This window comes from Arvicanthis niloticus, chromosome 4 (genome assembly GCF_011762505.2).
Source record: "Arvicanthis niloticus isolate mArvNil1 chromosome 4, mArvNil1.pat.X, whole genome shotgun sequence".
NCBI lineage: Eukaryota > Metazoa > Chordata > Mammalia > Rodentia > Muridae > Arvicanthis > Arvicanthis niloticus.
In genome coordinates this window covers 47181338-47205686 of record NC_047661.1, presented here as the reverse complement: position 1 = coordinate 47205686, position 24349 = coordinate 47181338, and the positions used below count along the sequence as shown (strand labels likewise).

The 24349-nt window shown below is 38.8% G+C and overlaps 1 protein-coding gene across 1 annotated transcript in view; it reads right to left on the bottom strand.

Moving 5' to 3' along the window:
• Lekr1 (leucine, glutamate and lysine rich 1) overlaps positions 1–21218 on the bottom strand; it is a 160241-nt gene extending 139023 nt beyond the window's left edge. The window contains exons 1-3 of the mRNA XM_034499420.2: positions 21138–21218; positions 18308–18397; positions 3666–3880 (exon numbers count right to left, since the gene is read on the bottom strand). Of these exons, the coding sequence (XP_034355311.1) occupies positions 3666–3880; positions 18308–18355 (263 nt within the window). The 5' untranslated portion in view covers positions 18356–18397; positions 21138–21218. The remainder of the gene's footprint in view (positions 1–3665; positions 3881–18307; positions 18398–21137) is intronic.
• Between the last annotated feature and the right edge of the window lie 3131 nt (positions 21219–24349).

Sequence of the window (24349 nt, the reverse complement as noted above, 5' to 3'; positions counted from 1 at the left end):
GCTTTGAGATAGCCTTAGCAGTTTAGTGCGCTAGTTTGGTAATTCCACTGCATCCCCCACTTACACTCGGATTAAAGGCATGTGCTACCATGCTCAGTATTATATATTTGTTTTTTAACTTTCAATTTAACTTTCATGGAAAGTGATGCTTTTACACTTACTATGCTCACAGAAATGCATATATCTGAGTGATTATGCTCAGAAAGTACTAGTACAGAGTACTTATAGCTATGACAATTTATATATATATATATATATATATATATATATATATATAATCAAAACATATTTGTATATATTTGTGTATATGCAAATTGTCCCCAGCACCACATAACTTTAATATTAATATATATATATTACATATTATATACATATTACACACACACACACACGTACATGTATATGTATATGTAATATACAAAGGGTAAACACACAATTTGGAAAATCCTGAAACACGCCAAATCAAAGTGCTTTTTGTTAAAAATATAAGTATAGCCTCTTATTAGGAAAAATGTTTTTATTTACTGCACTAACAAATTAAAACCAGGCATGGGAGGCAGAAGGAAGATCAGGAGTTCCAAGTCATGCTTGGTTTACATAATGAAACCAACATGGACACTGTAAAGAAGACACTGTAAAACACACAGTTCTAGTTTGCTTTCTATTCCTGTGATAAAGACCGTGACAAAAAGCAACTTGGGGAAGACAAGGGTTTATTTTGGCTTACAGTTTATAGTTTAGTCCATTATGAAAAGAAGTCAGGGCAGGAACTCAAGGCAGGAACCTGGAAGCAAGAACTGAAGCAGAGGCCATAAAGGCTCACTCAAGTTTACTGCTTACTCAGCCTGCTTTCTCACACAGCCCAGGACCATTTGCTTTGGAGTGGCACCACCCACCGTGGGCTGCATTCTCCCTCATCCATCATCAGAAACTGCCTAAGAGACTTGCCTAATAGCTATTGTGATGGGGACATCTTCTCAGTTTTAGTTCCTCTTTTGTCTTCAAGTTGACATAAACAAAAACAAACAAACAAACAAACAAAAAACCCAGAACACTAACCATCCTATGGGGGAGATCACGTGATTACCCCAGATACATAAGGAAGAGGAACAAACAGCACTCATTAAAGTGCAGTAATCATTCTTGATTTAAACCTTAAAAAAGCAAAGAACAGAAGAATTTTTCATTTGATAAACAGAATCTTTAAAAATCTATTGCACAGGAACACAGCAGACAAGTCCACACTGGATGAGAAGGAAGACACATGCACCTTCGAGTTTAGTACTCACCTGTACCAGTTCAGCTTAACGAAGCCAGAGGGAGGGATAGGGAGGAGGAGTGATGAAATCGAAGGAAAGATCTCATTAGATATGACGTGATGGGGTTTTATACATATTATATATCTTCAAGAAAACCAACTAAAAAACATACAGCTAATAAATAAAACCAAGCAAAGGAGCAAGATATATATGTAATCAATGTATAAAAATTACTTCCATTCAGAAATATTAGAACACATTATAAAAAAAAATCTCATTCCCCCATAGCAACAATAATTACATACAAATGTGTAAAGTTTTTATTGACAAGAATTAAGCAAATGTATAAAAACTAAGATTCTGTTGAAAATTTTAATACCAACTAAATAATTAGAGGGGAGATGGGAAGATTTTTATAAAAACATCAGATCTGAAGTTATCTAATTACTCTAAGAAAGTAAATGCAGCCCAAGTCTAAATCTTAGCATAAAATCTGATAACTGATTCTAGAATTCTAGGAGACACACTACACTGAGAAAGGAGAGGCTTGTCCAGCAAAGGATCACAGTAAGGATCTCCTAAAGATACAGCAGGTCAGTATGAGGCTGCATGACTGGCAGGCAGTGAGTCACTAGCACCAAACAGAGGGGCCATATTAAACTAGAAATGCCTCAGCTGTATTTCAAATAAGGGGACAAAGGAGGACATATTTAATCAAAGATGTCAGAATAACAAAGTAGACATCTGGAAAACAAGAAAAAACGTAAGAGTAAAATCTTATGTTTTACCTCACATCATATATGTAATAGACTAAATGGCTAACTCTAAAGCAATACTATAAAATAATACCATACCATTTTTTCCTTGTAGTTTTAAATTGGGATTGTTGCTATTTTTCTTTCCAGTACTGGATGTTTTACTTATCAGATTTACATTTCCCCTTCTGATAAAAAAAATCTAATTTCTCTTAGTGATCTCTCTCTCTTCTTTTGTTATAAAAGTCTTCACAGAACTGATAACCAAGGCTCTTTCCTTTCTCAGGCTACAGAGGTGGGGATCAGGATGAACTCAAAAGAAACTAATGAGACTCTAATGCATGCTCAGACTTGAAGAGAATGGTACAAAGAAGGAAAGTGGGGTGGAGGCAAAGACTTAAACGGGATCTGTTTCCCATCATTTACAAAGTCAAAGGACCTGAATTTTCCTTTATTTCAACAGGTTACCATTGTATGTTCTTCCAATGAACTCCTTTGTGCTGAGGCTGTGTATCATGGCACAGAACCTTGGCAGAATTTGGTACAGTATGGAATTTTTAATAACAAAAAACATACAACAAGGCAAAAAGATAAGCAACCATGAGAAATCATTAACATATATAAAGTATAAGAACACTGTTCTATTAGAAACTTCATAGATTGGGGATAAAACTAGTTGGTAGAGTGCTTGCCTAACATACACAGAGCCCTGGGTTCAATTCCCCAGCACCACCTAAACCTGGTGTGGTGACACATGTCAGCACTGGGAAGTAGAGGCAGGAGAATCAGAAGTTCAAGATTATCCTTTGCTACATGAGACCCTGCCTCAAAACAACAAAACTCCTGTAAACACATGACCCAATAGAAATCTGGACACTTTATGTGTGCAGGTAATCAACGGAAGAAGAAATATCCAATCTCCACATTTTTTTTTTTTAAAAAGGCTCTGTTTCATTAGCAAAAAAAAAAAAAAAATGGATATATATATATATATATATATATATCCATATATATGCAGGAGACTAAAAAAAGGATGTTGATATTTAAAAAGTGTCAAAGGTAGGCAATTTCTAAATACTTGATCTAACATAATTAATGCTGTCTTCTCAAAGGACATTTTGACTTAATAATCATCAAAATTGTAAACTGGAATTTACTTCTGTTATTTTTGTTTCTGAGAACTTATTCTATGGAAAAGCATATGTTCAAAGGCATATACGTATAAATAGTAAGTGTAATAATAAATAGAAATAGTATTGATATTCAAAAGTGAAATGATAAATAATGGTATATCTGTAAAATAAAAAATAAAAGCAAAAAACCAAAAATCACTGCCCCAGAAAAGATCAAGGTATGTGTATTAATGTTCAACAATCCCAGTGCATACATGTAAGTGGCAAAGTCACAGAATACACTGTTTTATTTATTATTAAATATCTATCAAAAAATAATAAGCCACAAATGTAGCAGACATTTATTTATAATAAAGGTAAACAAAGGCACAGTAAAGGGTAGAGAAAATACATAGCTGGCCTGGAATCCTCAGGGCTTCTGCCCCAGGCCCGACTACTGGAATTACAGGCATGTACCACCATGCCAGCAAAATCTGTTTGCCTTAAAGCTAAGTAAGAGATAGGAAACGTACTCTGACCTTTCCTGCTTGGACTCATGATCAGTTCTGTACTGTTCAAACTCCTGGCTCAGAGACTGTAGCTTTTCTTGAAGTCTCTTTTCTCGTTCTACACTTCCTTGATAAAATTTCATTTCTTCTTGCACTGCTTTCAGTTTTTCTTCCATAGCCTTAAATTCATGAAGAATTAGATAGCTGACACCACAGTATTTACAAACTGTTTCTTCAGGAGACATCTAGGAAACAGAACATGTATTTATTGAAATTTATGTTTTTAACTGTGAAAGACAAAGTTCAACCAAAGTTGTTATGCAACCATGCTGTGGAGACAAAGAAAACACAAAGTCTGCTGTGCCACTGGGATAGCCAGTAGGAGACTGCCTACAACTAGATATAAAGTCTTAGAAAGAGACAAGAGTTTCTCAAAGAAATGATTTCTCCGCAGTACAGCTAAGAAATATTTACTCTTGACATATCTTTAACAAGATAAAACTAAAACTGTTGAGAGCATAAGGACACCTTTAGTTCTGTTCGGTCTCTAATATCAGAGGAACCCATGACTTCTGCTGCCAACACTAAGACCGTCTAGATCAGCACTTCTCAACCTGTGGGTCATGACACCCTGGGGGTCACATGACCCTTTCACAGCGGGGGGGGGGGACATATCAGATATCCCACATATCAGATATTTACATTACAATTCATAACAGTAGCAAACTTACAGCTATGAAGCAGCAATGGAACAATGTTCTGGTTGAGGGTCACCGCAGCAGGAGGACTGGAGTAAAGGACCACGGCACTGGGAGGCTGACAGCCGCTCTCTAGATACCTCTGACTTTCTCGGATCTTATTTCACTCATTTATAAAATTATGGTACTGAACCAAATGAACTCTATGCTCTTACTCAGCTTTAATATTTAAAGATTTTTATAGAATTTAATATTCTGTCCAAATCTACAATAGTAAAAGCATTTTGAACTTACTCTCTGCTTTATTCATTTTATAAGTTAAAACTGAGACTCCTGCAGTTTCACAGCCAGCTAAAATGTGAGGATGTTAAAACTAAACCTGTCGTTTTAAAAAGCAATACTTAGTATTTATGTGCCATATTGTATTTACCTACCATGGGTATATGAGTTCTCATGTCCTTCAAAGTGTGTGTGGTTCTGGTCAACAAAAAGGCAGTGAAAAGCAAGCCAGGAGAAAGACCCTTTTTTTGTCTTAAGAATGAATAGTCCTTGGTAGCCTATGTTTGATTGGCTTTTTATAAAGGTGAGAGAGCTCTAGGGTACCAAAGTGAAATCAATTCTTAGATTATTCAATAAGGACTTTTTTTGAAAAACATGTCTCATCATGGCTTGGAATTTGGTGACTGGTCCACCATGGCTTCCAACCCACTATCCTCCTAGCTATTGTCTCCAATACTAGGATTGAAGGCTACACACTACATGTGGTCAGAGTGTTTCTTCTTAATACAGCCTTCCTTGATGTGTAGACAGTGTCCCTGTAACTGTTACAGCACAAGGAGGTAGACAGTGTCCCTGTAACTGTTACAGCACAAGGAGGTAGACAGTGTCCCTGTAACTGATATAGCACAAGGAGGTAGACAGTGTCCCTGTAACTGTTATAGCACAAGGAGGTAGACAGTGTCCCTGTAACTGTTATAGCACAAGGAGGTAGACAGTGTCCCTGTAACTGTTACAGCACAAGGAGGTAGACAGTGTCCCTGTAACTGATGTAGCACAAGGAGGTAGACAGTGTCCCTGTAACTGTTATAGCACAAGGAGGTAGACAGTGATCCTGTAACTATGTTAAAGCATAAGTGTCACTTGGAACAAATGAATAACTAATGTTATAAAATAAAAGTGTCTCACTTAAATGTTAACAATTTCAAATCAAAGGCCAGAATACAATGTGTGAATGATTTTGTCAATCCCCTGCCACTGATACTAAATGTATGTATTTATAAAAATAGGTTTCAAAGAAATCAGAAGTGACTTGGTTTAAGCTTTAGATATGTTCTTTGGGTCTACTCTGAGTGAGATATATTGTTCGGCCTCTATTCTGACATCCCAAAGGATGAGAAACTTCTTTCTACTGCAGCCTATTCTATTTTCTGCCAGTTCTGTCTTCCAGGAAACCCTCTTATGTTCACTCCACCACTCCCCACAACATCAACAGTCCTCAGTAACCATACAAAACAATCTGGTCTCTCACACAGAGCTCATTCTAAGATCTGAACATAGCATGTGTCTTCTAACAGTCATCAGGAACATGCCATGTTTTCTCTTCCTCAGATTTCTCTTCCTTAGGAACCTCCAGTTCCTTCACACATTACAAGCTTTCTAGTCTCCATCTCATCCTAGCTTTCTCTGAACTTGTCCTTATGTTTCCCAGCATGATGTCTAGAACTGAATGGCTCAGTGTGGCTGTTTAGAGAACAAGAAAAGACTCAAGCATGCTATTAGCCACAATATTAGCAATACTTTCTAGTAGAACCTGAGTCTATACCACTCTTCCATATTTTAGCAATTTTATGTTATATATCATGTTAATTAATGCCCATTTAACTGTGTACATACTGCTATTTAGTAATGTGACTTTGACCCACCCACCCTACCCATGGTTGACTGATAGCCTCGAGTTAGATATTGGACACAGGAATAAGACAATATAGACAGGAATAAGCCAGCTAGTTCCAGAAGTATTGAAGAGTTAGGCAGTTAAGTGTTCTTAGTAACTATAAGGGTAAAGCATCCTATGTGTGGTATAGAATTAGACACATTACTGGGATGAAACAAACACAGAGAATTTGAGTCTAAGACATGTGGCTCTAAAGAGAAAAAATAGTGGGAAAAGCTCATGTGCTACATACACCTGATGGCCTTCCAATTCCTCACTTCAGTCCCTCTTGGCAGCTGAATGTTCTATACACACTTCTGGATCTTTGCCCAGACGTTTTATACTTTTTCTTTTATACTACTTATCCCTTGAAACCAGTATTTCCCATTCTTTTCTGTGAGTACTTGCTTTCAGATGCAAGGACAGAACCACAAATGTCAATGTAAGTATATAGCTTATATAATCTAGACTCAAATATTTGCATATAAAACAGCATATACACACATATGTATATGTACATAAATTATCTATGTGTGTGTGTATACTTACATCCATACACACATACCCACACACACACATATAAAATGTATGTTCAATATGTGTTAAGGCTATAACTTCACACACCACATAATCCTAGTTGGTATTAGTTCCATTTACTAAATACTGTTCCCCATACATGTCATTATGAAACTGCTAATTACTTCTACAAATAGCCTAAAGTTACTTATAGCTACTTTAATAATAGTAAGACAAACTTTATCAGCCATCTTCCTAAAGGTTCATATATTCTATGCCTAAAATAGTTTTTATAGCTAGTAACCACAGACACAAAAATGAAAGGAGGGCTGGCAAGATGGCTCAGAAGTTAAGAGTACTTGCTGCTCTTGTAAGGACCTGGGTTCAGTTCTCAGCATCTAAATGAAGACCCACAACAATCTGTAACTCTAGTTCAAAAGGATCCGGGCCCTCTTCTCATCTCTATGGGAGTTGGGAGCAAATGCAATGCATAGTTATATATAAATTGTATATGCATACAATTTTAAAATCTTAAAATTAAAAAAAAAAAAAAGGAATTGAAATAGAAACAGGCAAGATGGTGCAACATGTAAAGATGGCTGTTGCCAAGCCTCATAAACTCAAGTTAATCCCTGGCTACACATGATGGGGGGCAAAAACCAGTAAGTTGTTCCCTGACATCCATACATGTATTGTGGTGCACATAACTACACATAAAGTAGTTTAATAAAGAAAAATGTTAATGAAATAGCAAGGGTCATATGCTATCTCTTAGTGAATATAAAACTAGCCCAAGGGTTACAGCCTTCACTAATATACCTTAGTCTGGGTATAATGGTACAGACCTTTAATCCCAACAATCAGGAGGCACAAGTAATGGTTCTCCATGAGTTCAAGCCATCCTACTCTACATACTGAGTTCCCAGATTAGCCAGGGCTATACACTGAGACCCCCATCTAAATAAATACAAACAAATAAATGAACAAACAAACCCTAACTCTTGAAAGCCTCACTTTAATAATATACTCTAAAGCCTTGTCTGGAGTCATCCAATATCATCATTTCTTATATGGAACAACATTTGCATATTACCCTCTCAGCAGTCCTCAGAGATAACTGACTACAATCCCACTCAGAATACTATGAGCCCTTGGGAAGCTCCCCTACCCAGTCAAGAGAGCTGAGCTCATTCAGAACAGATGGGTATTTCCTTGAAGTCCCTTTGCTCATCTTGAGTTTTGATTCCTTCTCATTAGTTAGAGCATTCTATTGCTTACCCTAAGGCATTTTATTCCTAAACTTTGTCCATTTGTCACAAGCTTTTTCCTACTCCCTGAAAATGCCCTACCCTTAATTCTTGATAGTTAAAGTAAATTTATAGCTGGTTGTATGAAACAGAAGTCATATAAACTTCACATTGTAAAAGGTATTAAAACAAATAGCATTCATCAAAAAAAAATTAAGAGATAAAATGCTAAAATAAGTAAATCAATGCATTTTTGAGGATTTCTAAATGTTCATCAAGGAAAAATATGATAGTCATTGTGATCTGGAAACAAAATAATAAAATAATAACAGGCCTAAAGGAATGATCTCCAGACTGGGCCAAGCACAGTCAGGATCCCTGAATTATCTACTAAATACATATATGGCACAGAGATTCTCAGTTTTGTTCAATTATACACAGGTTTCTATAGGCAAAACTGTAACAGAAATGATACACCTTTTTCAGTTCCTAATGTCTGTGTGCACTAAGTGATTGGGGCACTTTTCTGAAGCTGGAGAAGTTATGAGATACTGTAATTATGAATCCAAATGAAGTCAGTTATCTATGTGCTGTGAGTTATAATTTGTGCTTTCTTTTTTCTAACTCAGTGTTCGATCACTTTATTTTCAAAGTAAAATAACAGCATGCTGTCATTCCTGGCAAGAGGGCCATCATTAACAGGAAGCTTCTGCGTCTTATGCTGGAAGAAGCATTAACAAGGAGAGTATGTTGAACAGATACAGAGCCACTTAAAATATATACTATAAACAACCTCCTTAAATGTAGTAAAATTATAGTTACTTAACAAAAAAATCAGGATAACTTTTAAGAAGTAAATTAAGCTTAAACCTTTGTCAGTGTTCCTGACCATACTTAACTACAAAATGCACCTAAAGCCTCCTGCTGCCCAATGGAGGCATCCCCTGCTCTGAAAGCTTGCCCCTTTTTCTTTCTCCTGTTAAAGCTACCACATATTCACTACCCTTTCTATTTTTGCTTCTATAGAGAAAAGAAACAAACTTTAGACAAAGGTATAAGCAGTATAAAACATTAACATCTTCAGACAGTTTTATGTTAAAATGCCTTTCCAGGTGCAAAGCCTGAAGATCTGAGTTTGATTCCCAGGACCACATGGTAGAAGGAAAGAGCCAACTACTGAAAGCTGTTCTCTTACTTCTACATATACCCTGGCACATGCACAACTGCCATGAAACATAATAAATAAAGTAAATGGAATTAAAATGTTAATGCCTTTATTTAAAAAAAAAAAAACAGGTGTACAGTAAATTTTGGCCAAATTGGCAGAAAATGTTTGAGATAAGACAGTGGGCCTTTGCCTCAGACCTGGGAGAAAACCAAATATTACTGTTTAGCTAAAGGAAAACAGGAATGAAATTATTTCTAACAACAGTCTGCTATACTCATAGGTCAGTGTCTCACTCTGCCATCATCAGAGAAGCTTCCCCCTACAGTAGATGGGAACAAAGATAGACACCCACACCCAGAGAGTGTGCAGGGAGTGAGAAACCTTTCAATCAGTCCTAAATGGGCCATCCTCATCAAATCCCTCCCCTCAAGGATCAGGAAGCTATACAGAAGAGGAGGAAGAAAGACTGTAACAGCCAGAGGGGATGGATGATACCAAGGAAACAGAACCTATGCAGTACACATGAACTTCCGGAGCCTACACAGATCCAAGCCAGATAGGGTTCCAACCCTGAGCGTATGAAGCTGAAGTAGACACAAGCTTCCATCCCTGACCAAGAAGCTATCTCCAACCGACAGCTGCTTGCAAAAGAAAAATTCATTTCTGAAAGTGAGTCTCACTGGGTATATAAACCACACTTCAGGGCAAGTTCTCTACCCAGCAGTAGATGACCAACACAAAATGAACTCAGATATCTTTGGAGATTTTTTTTTTTTTTTTTTGGTCTCATATTGCTTTGTTTGGACTTTTTTTTTAACCTTATGGATCTTTTGTTTGTATATTATGTTTTCTAATTTTGTGTTTTTATAGAGTGTGTATGTGTGTGAGCATACACATGTGCATGCATGCACATGAGCACATTTTACATGCTTTTTATTAGCATGTTCATTATTTTATTAGCAAAATATCTGAAAATGTTAATTTATACAAGCATTTTGTTGTATTTTTCATTGACTCTTTAATTTGCCTGTTTTCTCAAGAGAGACAAAGAAGGTGTGGACTTGGAAAGGGTTGGGAGGAGCAGAGATGAGCCAGGGGAAATTGTGATCATAATATATTGTATGAAAAAAAACTTTCTTTTCAATTAAAAAAAAAAAGTAAAAAAAAAATACCAGTCTTTGAATTAATATATAATTATAATTCAATTCCTAGCAATATCCCGATAAGATACTTTACAAATATTGAGAGGATTGTTCTCAAATTTATATGGACAGCCAAAGAAACTAGAATAGCTAAAATAATCCTTAAGAAGAAGAATGGAAGGGATGACTGTGCTACTAACCAATCAACACAATGCTGTCTGTGCAAAGGAAGAACAGAGGTTAATGGACGAGAACAAGAACCTAGAAAGGCCATATAAACAGGCCAACTTGTTGGCATGAAAACAATTCAATGAAGGCAAGGTAGCCTTTTCAAAAAACAGTACAGGTAAACTGGCTAGACTTATGTTAACATGTGTTAACACACACAAAACCCCTTCATCTAAACTTTCTATTACACAAAAGTATATTCAAAATGGATCATGGGGGGCTGGAGAGATGGCTCAGAGGTTAAGAGCACTGACTGCTCTTCCAAAGGTCCTGAGTTCAATTCCCAATAACCACATGGTGGCTCACAACCATCTGTAATGGGAAAAATGTTCTATATTTTTAGAACTAGCTTTTAAGAAAATAAAAATTAAAATTCCAGTGGGATCACTATTCCTACTGACATCCTCAAGTGCTGGTAAAGATGTGGAAAAAGTAGATCACATGTATACTGACATAAGAGTATAAAATGGTATATCTATCTGAGAATTTATCAGCTCTTAAAAAATAAACCCACCATATATCATTGTCTATTTATATTCAAAAAATAAAAACACATATTCATGTAAATACTTGTATGTGCTAGCTAAGAACTGGGAACAGTTCATACGCAATCCAACAGGTGACTGATTAAATGAACTAATATATTCAAAGCATAGAGCCAGTAATAAAAGTGAGGAAACTCACTGGGTGGTGGAACATGCCTTTAATCCCAGCACTCAGGAGGCAGACGCAGGTGAATCTGTGTGAGTTCCAGGATAGCTAGGGCTGCACAGAAACTCCATCTTGAAAAACAAACAAACAAACAAACAAAATTAATTAACTAATTAAAAAAGAGGACACTCAATACAAACAACAATAATAAACCTGAATAAATTCTGAAATATTGCCTAATAAAAATTAACGCCCAAAATGTTGTACATTATGTGATATCCATTTATATAACATTCTTAAAATAAAATTGTTGAAGATCAGATCAATAGTTACCAGGAGTCATGGCATGGAGGAAAGAGAGAGAAATGGGAAAGTTAAGGTGAGTGCAGCTTTTAAAAGACAATGTGAGGAATCACTGCTCTGAATTGACTGCATCAACTGTCAATCTTCTGGTTATAATATCATCCTTTAGTCTACCAAATGTTACCCCATAAAGCCTCTCCATATTACTTCTTAAAATTGCACATAGTTTAATTTTCAAATCATAAAAATAAACAAATGTGATTTAAATTAAAATACCAGATCAATATAAAGACATTTTATTGATCACTAAGTAAGTAAATAAATGTCGGATTTATGCTATAAAAATTATGCATGCCACATTATGACCACCTCCACATGAGGGTAATGCCTACTTCCTCCAATAGCTCTTGTTCTCCTGAGAACCCAGAAACCTCTATAACCTTCTATAGCCAATCAGCAAAAGAACTTTTTAACCACAAATCGAAAAATGAAGATTTTTTTCAAGGTGGTATGTTTTCAAAATATTTTTATTAATGAAATACTCTGGATCACAGCTTTAAGTAAATAATGTTCCCACAAATTACACAGCTTGCATCATAGGTGTCAAAACTGCAAGTGCTTTACAACATAGTGCACACACACACACACACATACACACACACATACACACACACCATTTCTAAGACCACTTTATTTCTTTCTCTGCTCTAAACCAATACAAAATCTGAACCTAGCCACAGTGGCCCTAAATGACCTGAAAAATTAAGCTTATTTTCTCTGGCAGTGACAACCTGTGCTTGGAAATATAAAACTGTTATTCTGAATAAATTTCAAAGTTCCAAAGTACTAAAATTACTTTACTGAAACAGGACAAAATGAGCTGTTAGCACTGGGGAAGACTTGTCACCCGGAAGGAACAGTGTGCTCTCCAGCCCCTGCACAGACACTTCTGTTTTGCAAAATAAACAACCCTGCTCTCTTTACTCTGTGTTGGGTAGTAATCAAGATCTCCTGATGCTAACATCCTGTAATGTCTTCATTTTGTCACCATTTTAAAAAACGAGGGATTAACTTTGCCTGTGGGGACTGACTTTCCACTACTTTGTTGCTGGTCTTTTTAACCTACTCACATCCCCTAGCAAAAACAGCCAAAGAAATGTGTTTTATTTTTCTAACAAGAGGACATAGGTCTCTACAATGACACTTCTGAGAGGAAGAGATTCACAGTTAACGACTGCTGAGCTCTACGTGCTGTTTTCCATTTAAACTGTAAGTGTGAAAGGATGCAGAACTGTGCTGCATTCTGCTTGCGGAAGACTGGGTGGGGCTTCCAGCAACACTGCTGGTTATCTGAGGCCAGACACAGGTAAAAAAAAACCTGCTCGGCCCAGAAAAAAAAAAAAAAAACAGACTCGGAGATAGTGTTAAGTACATACAGAAGTAAAATGTAGAGTCCAGCAAAAGACAACAGGACACATATGCCCCAAGGCCTCCTGCACATTCTTTGTCACTTCTGGAGATGGAAGTCTGAGAAGTGCTGTGTGTTCAGCCAGAAACTATGATAAAAAGCAAAAAGAACCAGGAAACGAAAGTCAAAGATTATCTTACTTCTTCCCTAAGATTCCCCGAGGAGATGAGATCAAAGAAAGGCGACTTAATCTTTGCCTCTGAGCAGGCAGCAGACTCTCACTTCAGCTTATTACCCATCATTCTCTTTCTTTCTTTCCTTTGATGACCTCCTCTCTCACCTCCTTTTTAGTTTCCTCCAACTGTCATTTCTCCACTACTGCTCCTTTGCTATTAATGGCACAGTGAAGCACCGCCATTTGCACATTTAATGCATTGAACCTCTATTATCATATCACACAGCAGAAGTACAGAGAGAAAGAAGAAAGCGCTCTCTCACCTCTCCTCTCTGATTTCTGCACAAGCCCTCCTTGCCTATACACAGAAAAGAAAATAAAGAAACACAGCAGGGGCATCTTTAGGAAGAAGAACCAGCCTATAAAGTAATACAAAAAGTTAAGAGACAAGAAAGAATGGGGGAAAGGCTTTGAAAGACATCGCAGTGGCTGTACGCCAACAGATTCATCCACCTCCAGTCCTCCTTCCTCCTCAAAAAAGTGAAGCACATTTTCTAAGCCATTAAAAAAAGAATTGATTCTATCTTAAAAAAGAATTGATTCTAATTTGAATTGTTACTATTATAATTACAAGTTATTCATAATTATCCCTTATGTAAAGTGCTTACAAACACAAGGGGTTTGGATTTCAGATTTTCTCAGACTGTGGAATATATGCATATATAAAACGAGATCTCTGAGCCAAGACCCAAGTCTAATACAATCTTTATATTTTACCTGTGTTAAACACCTAGCCTAAATAAGATCCTATTCATCTTAATGTATGCATGAAACAGATTTATGGTGTAAAATTTACATTTATAGCATAATATAAGCACTGAATTCCTCCAGCTTTTGAAGCATTTTCCATTTCAGATCAGGGATGCTCAATATGCATATTCAAATATTTAACATGACTCTACATAGACTGACACAAGCTGGTCATTACATAATTAAATAAGTCAATGTGGACAGTGCAGAAAACACATAGGTAAAGTTTTGAAAAAAAAATGCTTACTTTTAAAGGCCTTCTAAGTTGGGGATGTCCACATATATACATTTTGGCTGCTCTATAGTCCAACAGCCAGACACTAATAGGTATAAAAGTATTTTTTTATAAGAGTATCTAACTTAGATCTGAGAAAAAGCACAAAGTTATACTTTACCTTCTACACACTGTGCAGGACAAGACTATAACTAGCATCCTCGTCCCTGGGCTTAGACCTGACCCTCTCCTGCTGTCCCCCTTCTCTGCAGTGACAGGACAGTACCTGCCATCCTTACTTCTAACTCCCGCCAACATGAAAACAGCACTCTGCAACTCTAAGTCTATTGACATACTTGGCTTTCAGGAACCAACAAAACTCCACATTTGATGATCCCCAGTATCCAGGGATTCATTCTCAAAAGGACAGTTTGCAGCAGCCAGTTCTCTCTATCATGGGTCCCAGGGATCCAGCTAAGGACAGCATGCTTGGCAGCTAGTGCCTACACCAGCTGAACAATTTCTCTGGCCTCCTGGACACTGCCTTCTATGGAACTTAACTCATAACACTGTCTTGTAGACTTTTACTGTTACTTATTTTTTTTCCTGACAAGTGATTAGGACCTGAAATATGGGCTTTTTGCTTTATTTTGTTTTATTGTTTCTTTTAACGTCTAGTACAACCAAGCTATTTCATGAAAGGAACATAGTTCAGATAAGAAGACTTTTTTCAAACCCGTGGTAGTACTATTTCTGAAGCAGCAGCATAGTTGAGCTTCCTATATGCTTAGCATTTTACAGTGAACTTCAGAGGTAAAGAGAATGGCATGGGGTGATTTAAACTTTCCATAAATCTGGAAGGTGGGCAGCAAGAACAGCACTACATCAAGTCAATGTCATGACTGATGTTAATAGGCCATCCACAGTAGCGCACACACTGTCAAAAGCACCGCCGAGAACTGACCATGGTTTCCATGAAGAGCGATGAAGTGCTATCAATGAAGAACTGGCTGTAAGGCAGGGGATGGAGCTTAAGTAGACACGCTGAGGTCCTGCATTCAATTCTAGCAGGAGAAAGGGTGGAAGGAGTTGATGACAGATTTGCTCGAGAAGCTGTATCAACAAGGACAGCTAAAGCATAAGGTTGTAACTCACAATTTATGTCAATTTTTGAAGAGGTATTTTTTAGTTATTATTGGGAAAACTAAATATAGAATAAATGCCTTTACCTGAAAACAGATGTAAATTAAACAGAAGATGATAGTATAAAAGCTATAAATTGCTTGTTAACTAGAGTAAACAAATTATAAATATAAAATCAAAGCTGGTAAGATAATTCAGCAAATAAAGATACTCATTGCCTGTTGAGAACCGCACTAGCCCCACTTTCGGGCGTCAAAAAATGTCGCGGCCGGAGCAAAATGTTGAGGCCCAGGCTGCCCGCATTTGGCGGCCACTGTATCCCAGCCCAAGCTGCCGCTCCAGTCCTCGGGTCAGGGTTCAGCAAGAGAGAGAGAGTGAGGACGAACTCAAAGAATGGAGACCAGACAGAGTGTGATTCAATCCCGTTTATTCTTCAGTCTCTCTTCCTAGTCCAAGTCCCAAATCTTGAGTTCCTAAGTCCCTAGTGCCTCCAAGTTCCAAGTTTCTTCTTCCAAGTGCCAAGTGCCTAATGTCTAATAACTAACTCCAAGTTGTTCTCTCTAAAGTGTCTGATTCTCTCCTGTCTGCCTCTGCCTTTTATAAGTCTCACTTCTAAGCCATGCCTTTTGGTCATACCTTTAAACATGCCCTCAGGTCTTGTCTCTAAATCTGATCTCTATACTTCTAAGTCACACTCTTAAGTTACACACCTTTAATCTCACACACCTTTAATCTCACACACCCAAGGTATCTAAACCAAGATTATCAGAGTGTGCTCAGCTGTTGTAGGCTATTGTAATCCAAGTCTCATGTCAGGGTATATGGCTCAAGATGGCTGCAAAGCTGATAGCCGCTTTCTGCTAAAAGTCCGCCCCCAACAATTGCCTGACAAGCTGAGCTCAAGACCCACATGGTAGAAGAAGAGAATCAATTCCCACCAGTCATCCTCTGACCTCCAAATGCTGTGGTCCAAACACACGCACACGCGCACACACACACAATATACAATATACGCACTCACAGTATTTTTCAATGTAAAATTGAGAGCCATGGGATTTACTTCTCCTTGGGATATTACATAGGCACTAAGTATTACCGAAGTACTACTTGAATCACTACCAGTGCTAATGGTAAGTCATTTTAAATTTTATGTTTTCTTATTAAATAAGCAAAGCTGTCTGGGGTATGGTCATTTGATTCTCTAGATGCAGCTGTTGGATAGTCAAGCCCTGGCTGCCTTGAGTTGAAAGGACTTTTGATCAGATAGCCAGTTGCACTATTCTAGGCCAGCCTCTGGCATTTTGACCACTTCTGAGAGGCCCTGAGCAAATGACACAGCGATCACAACTGCCTGCTCTGGGCCCAGAGGCACAGCCATAGCCAGCACTGTTTGAAACCGTTCGTATCAGACTTTCTGCTATTAAACTCCAGATGACCCTGCAACTATTTCTACCTAGACCTGAGTAAGGGAGCATTTTCCATGGTGTTCTAGCTCGAAAAGTGACTGTTAAGGACAGGTACAAAGCAGGAATTGTCTTGTTTGGTACATGGGAGGCTGGCTGTGATTCCTGTAAACACCTTTTCTCTGCCTATATAAACTGACTGTTTGCTCACTACGAGGGCAGGATAGGAAACATCCTTCTGTGTTTCCTCCTTCATTTTGCAACACTGTGCTCAGGAGAAGGCTTCTTCCCTGTGTGACTTCTTGCGCACATTTGATATGACAGGCTAAGCTGGTAACAAGACCACAGAGATGGTGGCTCAGCCACTGCAGCAGTCACGGCTGAGCAGCCAGCACAAGTGAGCCACAGACATGGCTGAGGGGCGAGCACACAGAGCTACAGAGGTAGCAGAGCAGCCAGCCACTTGACAACTGACACAAGAGCTGAGCTGAGCAGTCAACAGTCCGAGCTGTAAAGCTGCAGAGCGGCAGCTGTAGGAGACGTGGAGCCACTAAACTATGCGTGTGCCCACAGCAGCAGCAGAAGTCTGGTCATAACACCTCCCACACAGACAGTGGCAACTCAAACAGAGGCCACAGCAACAAGAGGCAACTGAATAATCCAAGAGATGGCCAAGGCGAAAACAAGAGGAACCTTGGAAGCACAGAAAGGGCAGGAAGCTGAAGAATGAAAGCCTGGGAGGGACCAGCAAGAGGAACCACAGGCTCTGGTCACAGAGAGTTTCAGAAAGTTAGAGTCTTTAGAGACAGGCGTCCTCAAACAATCCCCAGGTCTAGGTGTTTTAAAACTGGTTACCACCAAAGGCTTAGGAATCCCAATCCCTAGGTTCACACAAGAGCTGAAATACTTGTAAAGCTAAGGGCCCTGGTTCTCTAAGCCTGTTTAAGAGTTGTAACACTTCTAAAACTAAGGCTCCTGCTACATGAGGCCTTCCTGAGAGCTGATTACTGCAGAGTGCTATCCGCTTTTGTTCCTGCCTGCCTACTATCAAAATACTAAGGAATCCTGCCTTAAAAAAAAAAAAAAAAAAAGCATCTCCTTACCTACCCACAATTTCCATCTGAGTAGAACAAAAGACTGATTGGTAACTGATTAAAATCATATCTAAACCAAGTATGGTGGTGCTCACCTTTAATCCCCCAGCTCTCAGGAGGCAAAGGGAGGCAGATCTCTGTGAATTCCAGGCATGCATGGTCTATGCAGTGAGTTCTAAGCCAGCCAATGCTACACAATTAGATTCTATCTAAAACAAAACACAATAAAGCAGCACCTGGCACACAGTGATTGATGAAAGTTAATGCATGTGAAAATGCAGTATATAAAAAAAAATCACAAAAAGTCATACACATGAACATTTCTAGGATCTGCTTCCACTCGGACTCTACAGCCAGTTAAATACTCGAGTGGGATCCTGCATCTGTCTTATTACATAGTCTGTGCAGTGAAAGTTACAGTGTGGTCACTCCCTCTCCCACCTCAGATCCATCCCTCGTTCTGATGTACTTTTCTAAGTTCACTCTCCTGTATTTTAGAATGATCTAACTGCTGAGACTCTTATAAGGCAACATCATACCTTTTGGATTTCTTCAGGTAAGGCATGCATGGGAATGTGACGATCCATAATTCCCTCAAACGTACTGAGAGAGCACTGCAGAAAAACAATCTAAAAACATTGATGGCAATAGTCAGAATTCATATCATGACAAGGAAACTCAAATGACTTAAACTTTCTTAGTATCTAGGGATGAACTGGCAATAAGCACTTCAGCAGATGCTTGTTTTGCCAGTTCTGTGGTAGAAGGTACAATCTAAGTTTCCTCAGCTAGTTAAGTTACTCACACAGGAAGCTATATATGTATATATACATGTATGTATGTATCAATTACTGACTTAATACACCTTTTCTATTTTTTAGAAATTTATAAACTAATCATAAAAATAATAAGTGATTTACTAATTATTTGTTTTGCAACAGAATAACTGTAAGATCTTAAATAGACTTATTTCAGTATCATAAAATAACATTTTTCTGAAAAACTATAGAAACCAATACCAAATATAATATCGTATTATAGCTCAGCAGGATAAGAAAAAACGCTTGTACCATCAAGGCTTGTTTAAATTATAGAGTACAAGAACTACTTAGAGTTACTAAATTACGACATACAGGAACTGAACTGAAGAACCACCAAAGCATTAAAGACAACATACCAACTGTAACAGAGATGGATATCTATGTAAATTTATCTAGATTTTACTTTTAGGAGATTTTCATTTTCTAATGCCAACAATTCAATATAAAACTTTTTTATATTACTTTCATGAAATACTCAATCCAATCTTATTGATGAAAAGTCCATCTATCTGTCCATGGCAAGAGTAAAGGGGACTAAGAAAGACCACTTCCTGGGTAAAGTCCTTGCCATACAGTGTGATCCCAGCACCCATAAATGTAGAAATACCACCCTTGGAAGGCAGAGACAGGGATCCTAGAAGCAAGCTGGGTGGCTGGACTCACTGAACCAACCAGTTCAGAAATCAGGTGAGAGACCCTGTAAAGAGTGACACTCAGCATCAACCTCCAGCCTCCACACATGAATAGACATGCATACACAGGTGTGCCCATGAACATGAATACACTCACGCATCTGTACTAATCAAATGTCACACACACACACACAGCCGGAATGGTAGAGTGGTCCAGCAGATTCAAGTGACAGATATACAGATTCCGCAGCAGAAAAGATAGTCTAAGGCCCATGACAACTAAAGACAGGCAATGTAAGAGTCAAAAAAGGATAATGACCTATCTATCTTTTAGGTGGGGGATGGGAAGTCAGCAAAGGCGTCCTACAAGAGACTGAAGAAAAAAAATAATGCTGGTGTTATTTTTTGTAAACTATGCAACCACTGGTGGAAGAGAGATTCCTCAACCCTGTGATAGCCCAAAATATCCCTCATTTCAATAAGCACTATTTAAAACAAGCAAAACTAATGAGCTGTCTTCCCACATGTGTGTGCTTGGTAATGTTAACTGAGGTCCACCACGGGAGTAAAGTTAATTATGTAGACATGGGTCCAAGCGACCCAAGTCCATAATCTGATACTGTCACAGTCGCATGGCAAGAAACCAGAGGGCTCATTACCTTCAGCTAAGCCATCTTTGGTAAATGGAAATGATAGTATTTTTGGCTCCACAGGAAATACTTTTCCCTTAAATAACCAACTATATCTCCTCTTAAAGTACCATCCACAAAAGTATTAGCGAGCATGTACCTAAATAACATGTAAATTCATAATGCCTTCATTGTGACTACTCTAACGTATTACAATATCACCAGAAGTGGCAGGATTCTGGCTATGAAAGAAAAATTAAAAATAGCACCCTGGTAAATTAGAAGGACCTCCAAAACATAGGGGTGGAGGAGAAAGTGATTTCGATGCACATCGAAGAAGACACAGTAACAAGATTAGGAATCTCATTCTTCTCGTACGGCCAAGATACATTCATTTTATTCATCCCAAGAACATTTGTAACTTGTCCTCATAAACAAGAGATCTGTAACATTATTTTACTATAAACGCATGTAAACTTCGAGGGCAATCTGTTGTAACTAGTTGCTTTTCTGCTAAGCAATGCACGCTGATGGTTAGAGCTAAGAGGTAGGCACTTAAAATTCCCAAGGTGATTACAAGGGCACTACTTTCTTTAATGTTTATTTTTGTTATGCCTGTATTTTAAGGAAATGGCTCCTAAGCCATTAAAAAAGCCCATTGGGTCTTTATAAAGATGCGACTACCCATGAAAATAATAGAATTCGCAGATAATTCTGTTTTTCAGGAAGTGTGGGGCTGTTTGCTCTTTAGCAGGAGAAAATTTATAATTTTTAATTTACCCATTCATTATTTTACCAAACAAGTTCCTTTTGGTCTTTCCCATTATATATGTGGAAACTGTCCTTGGCAAAAGTACAGTGGTACGTGGCCGCTGCTACGTGTTTGCGAACCTTCTCTGCGACACTGGTCACGAGATAGACGTGTGTGTTCTTAAATGCAGAAACGTCCTTGGTGGTTCATTTCCTATTCACACCGGTGTCACGCCCGGTCATTAACTCGGGTTCTGCTTCCAGGCCCTTCCTCAAGTACCATTCCCGGGGCGTGACTCACAAGAGGTCAGGTCAGGGACAGGAGAGCGGGAGGTCACGCCCGAGACTGCAGGAAACTAACCGCCAGACCGGGCCGCACTGGCCCAGGCCTCGTCGGGGGGCGCCGAGAGGCCGCCCCGCCTTCCCTTCCTCCTCCCGGCCCCGCCGCCCCGCCGTCCCGCGCGGCTGGCCTCTGAGCCGGAACTGTGTCCCCGCCGGCCCGGTCCTTTGAGGACTGAGAAAGGCCATGACCCTCACCTAGCCCGGGACTCCGCAGGGTGTAAAACGGCTTCCCCGGTCTCCCGGGCGACCGCGCTGCACGTTGGCCAGACGTCAGGGCGCGGTGACGTCACAGCCCACGCCGTCGCCGACGCGGAAGCGGAGCTCCTTTGCATCACTTGTCCCAAAAGCGAGCTAGGCGGAAGCTGGCGCAGGTGGCGGGGGTCGAAGGAGAGGGCGGATTTACGCGCGGTTCTGTGACGGACAGGGATGGGGCTCTGGAACCGGCGGGGACGTCAGGCAGCCGAGGCGGGAAGTGGGAGGCCATGTGGTCTATCCACTGCAGGGACAATCATTGCTTTTAAATGAAATGATAGCACGTTTTCAGCCACTGCCTCAAGGGCAGATTGACTGAGGAAGGCTTGCGTAGAATTTCATTCTGGTCCAAAAGAAGTCAAGATGAAGGGTTTAAGTTTATGAAGTATTAATGAAACGTGCTACTGCACACTCAAGTTATGGAAGGCCTCTAGTTTTTACACACTGACGACTTCCCTTTATTCATACTTTATTCATAAAACAAATATTGATGACCTACTACACAACAAGCAAGCAGGATAAGATGATGCTTGGTGACTAACACAGGCCACTAGTATAATTAGTGTCTTCGTCGTCTGCTCCTTTTTCAGAATTATCTGAGGTCCAAAGTGCTGATCGTCCAGGAACTAAAGAAGACATGGTTTCCTAGCAGAAAAGAACAGTAATTACTGTTAAAGAATAGTTTGCATGAATAGAAAAAGAAGGCACTAAAGAGAGAAAGGTGAACAGGTGATTTGAAATAGTCCCAGAACTATTGAAGCTGTTGATTAATACCTAGTATGAAAATAACCACATGAAAATAGTGAATACGTCCTTAAGTCATGAAAGGTATAGTTAATACAGAAACTAGCAACAATTACTTACTATTGAGTAACTAGCATTCTAGCATTATGTACCGTATATTACATATATATATATATATATATATATATGCTAGACACACACACATATATATATATGCTAGACACAGAAGGCTTCCAACAGCATCACCACAAACACTTGATATACATTGATATACATTGATATACATTGCACAAACTATTACCATAACTTTAACATCACTGGATATTAGGAATTTTATACCCAGTGTACTGATCTGTTATTGACCAAAAAAAAAAAAATTGTTATAGGGCACATAACTACAGTTTTGGAAATAATATTATTTACTGAGCACTTATATCTAAAAAGGAAGGCAGTCCTCTGGAAATGGGGTAAAATCCCGTGGAAATGCTATAATTCACTTTCATCTGTGCCTACTCGTTACATGTCCCCTTGAGTCCATTTTCCTTGCCATTGTAAATGCCCCTCAAACCTGAATCCCACTGCTGATTGTCACATGTGGCACCCCCACAGAAACTTTTGGTAACTGTTTAAAATCCAATTAGATAGTGGTAGTCCCAGTAAGAATTTCAAAGGAAAGCATAGCTCTTCAGAAAGAACAGAAATAAGTGTATTTACAATTGGTTGTCCTGTGCCAAATAGCCCCCAAAACATGCTTACAAGAAACAGTCTGTGAATTCTACAGGTTGTATTTGGAAATATATGTGTATATACAAATACATGTTTAAATCCAATAACAATTGAATAAAAGATAGTTTGTGCCTAGTGTCACTGTATCCCATTATGCCATGTTGGTGGATATCACAGGGAGGCTTGCTCTTTCCTGAAGAGAAATGGAAGAGCAGTGAATCTGGGGGAGAGGGGAGGTTGGAGCAAGGGTTGGGAGGAATGGAGGGAGGGGAGGTTGCAGTCAGGATGTATGAGAGAAGAATAGAGAGAAAAGAGGCCATGGATTTGAAGAACAGTGGCGGAGGAGATATATGTTGTAATTCAAATACGGTATCAAAACTAATTTTAAATCCTAAAATGAAATTAAAAAAAAAAAAAAAAAAAAAAAAAACCCGGGTTAGCACAGGTCAAAATATGACTGGCGAGTACTGAAAAAAGTATTTTTTTTTTTTAAATGACAGCTCCAAAGACTGTCCTGTGTTGGTAGTTTTTCTCTTGATTATTGATTTAAACTTCTCCCCTTCTCTCTTCCCATCCTTCTTTTCCCATCCCATTACTGCTCGTTCTATAACTAAAATTAAAATATTCCCACTGTAAGGAGTATTGAATATAATTTTGTCCTATCCTTTCATTCTTTGGTGGCCGTGTTTGTGTGTGTGTGTGTGTGTGTGTGTGTGTGTGTGTGTGTGTGTGTGTGTGTGTGCACATGTGTGTATGCTTTGGAATGAATCTAGAGCCTACGTGTGCTAGGCAAGTGCTTTAGTATTGAGCTATTACTGGTCAGCCAGCTCATTGTAAGTCAGCTATTTCATTTTTTACTGTGACTTTTAAAGATAAGCCACCATTTTAAAAAGAAAACTAAAAATTAAATTCCTTTTAACTTCTAAGTGACCCTTCATTGTTATTTTCCTTATGGGTCAGTGATCACCAGAGAGGGGAGGAGGGTGCCCTCCTAGTTTATAAAGTGTCTGTATATGAATGAGATTCAGATTTCCATGTGACTTGTAGACTTCTTACAGTTTATAAGGACTCCCATGTGTTTGCTACCAATAGGGAGTTCCCAAAAATGCTTATCACACAGGACAGTCGTTTATGCCAGTTATTTGGGGCACTTGTCTCATGCTACCTCCCCTCCTTTCCCATGCACCTATGAAAAGCAGTATAGGAAAATAGTTACTTTGTTTATAAATCTGCTAAAACCAGCAGGAAGTCCACCCAAGATGGCTGATTTTAAAGTCAATGCGAGATAGTACAAAGGTAGCATGATAAAATGACACTGAAGTCCAACAGTATTTTCATTCTGCAAACCACAATACAATACAACTCTGTCCTCTTGTAAGTTTGAATAAAATGGTTGCAATAGGGCCTCCCAGGATGGAAACAACTGCTGCTTTCAGTTCTATTTCTGGGTTTCATCCAGTGCGAGTGCAGAATTTTTAAAACGCCAACATTTATTGGGTTCTTTCTGTTTGCCAGGCACTTCATACACAATGCCCTGTTCACTTGAGAACCCTTCCAAACATAACTCTGTCAGGTCCTACTTACTGTTTACTTTCACCCAAATGATAGAAGTGGCCAAGGGCATGGCCCATCATGTGAACACAGAAGTGTACTGGATCCAGTCTGAGTGTAAGTGGAAGCACCTG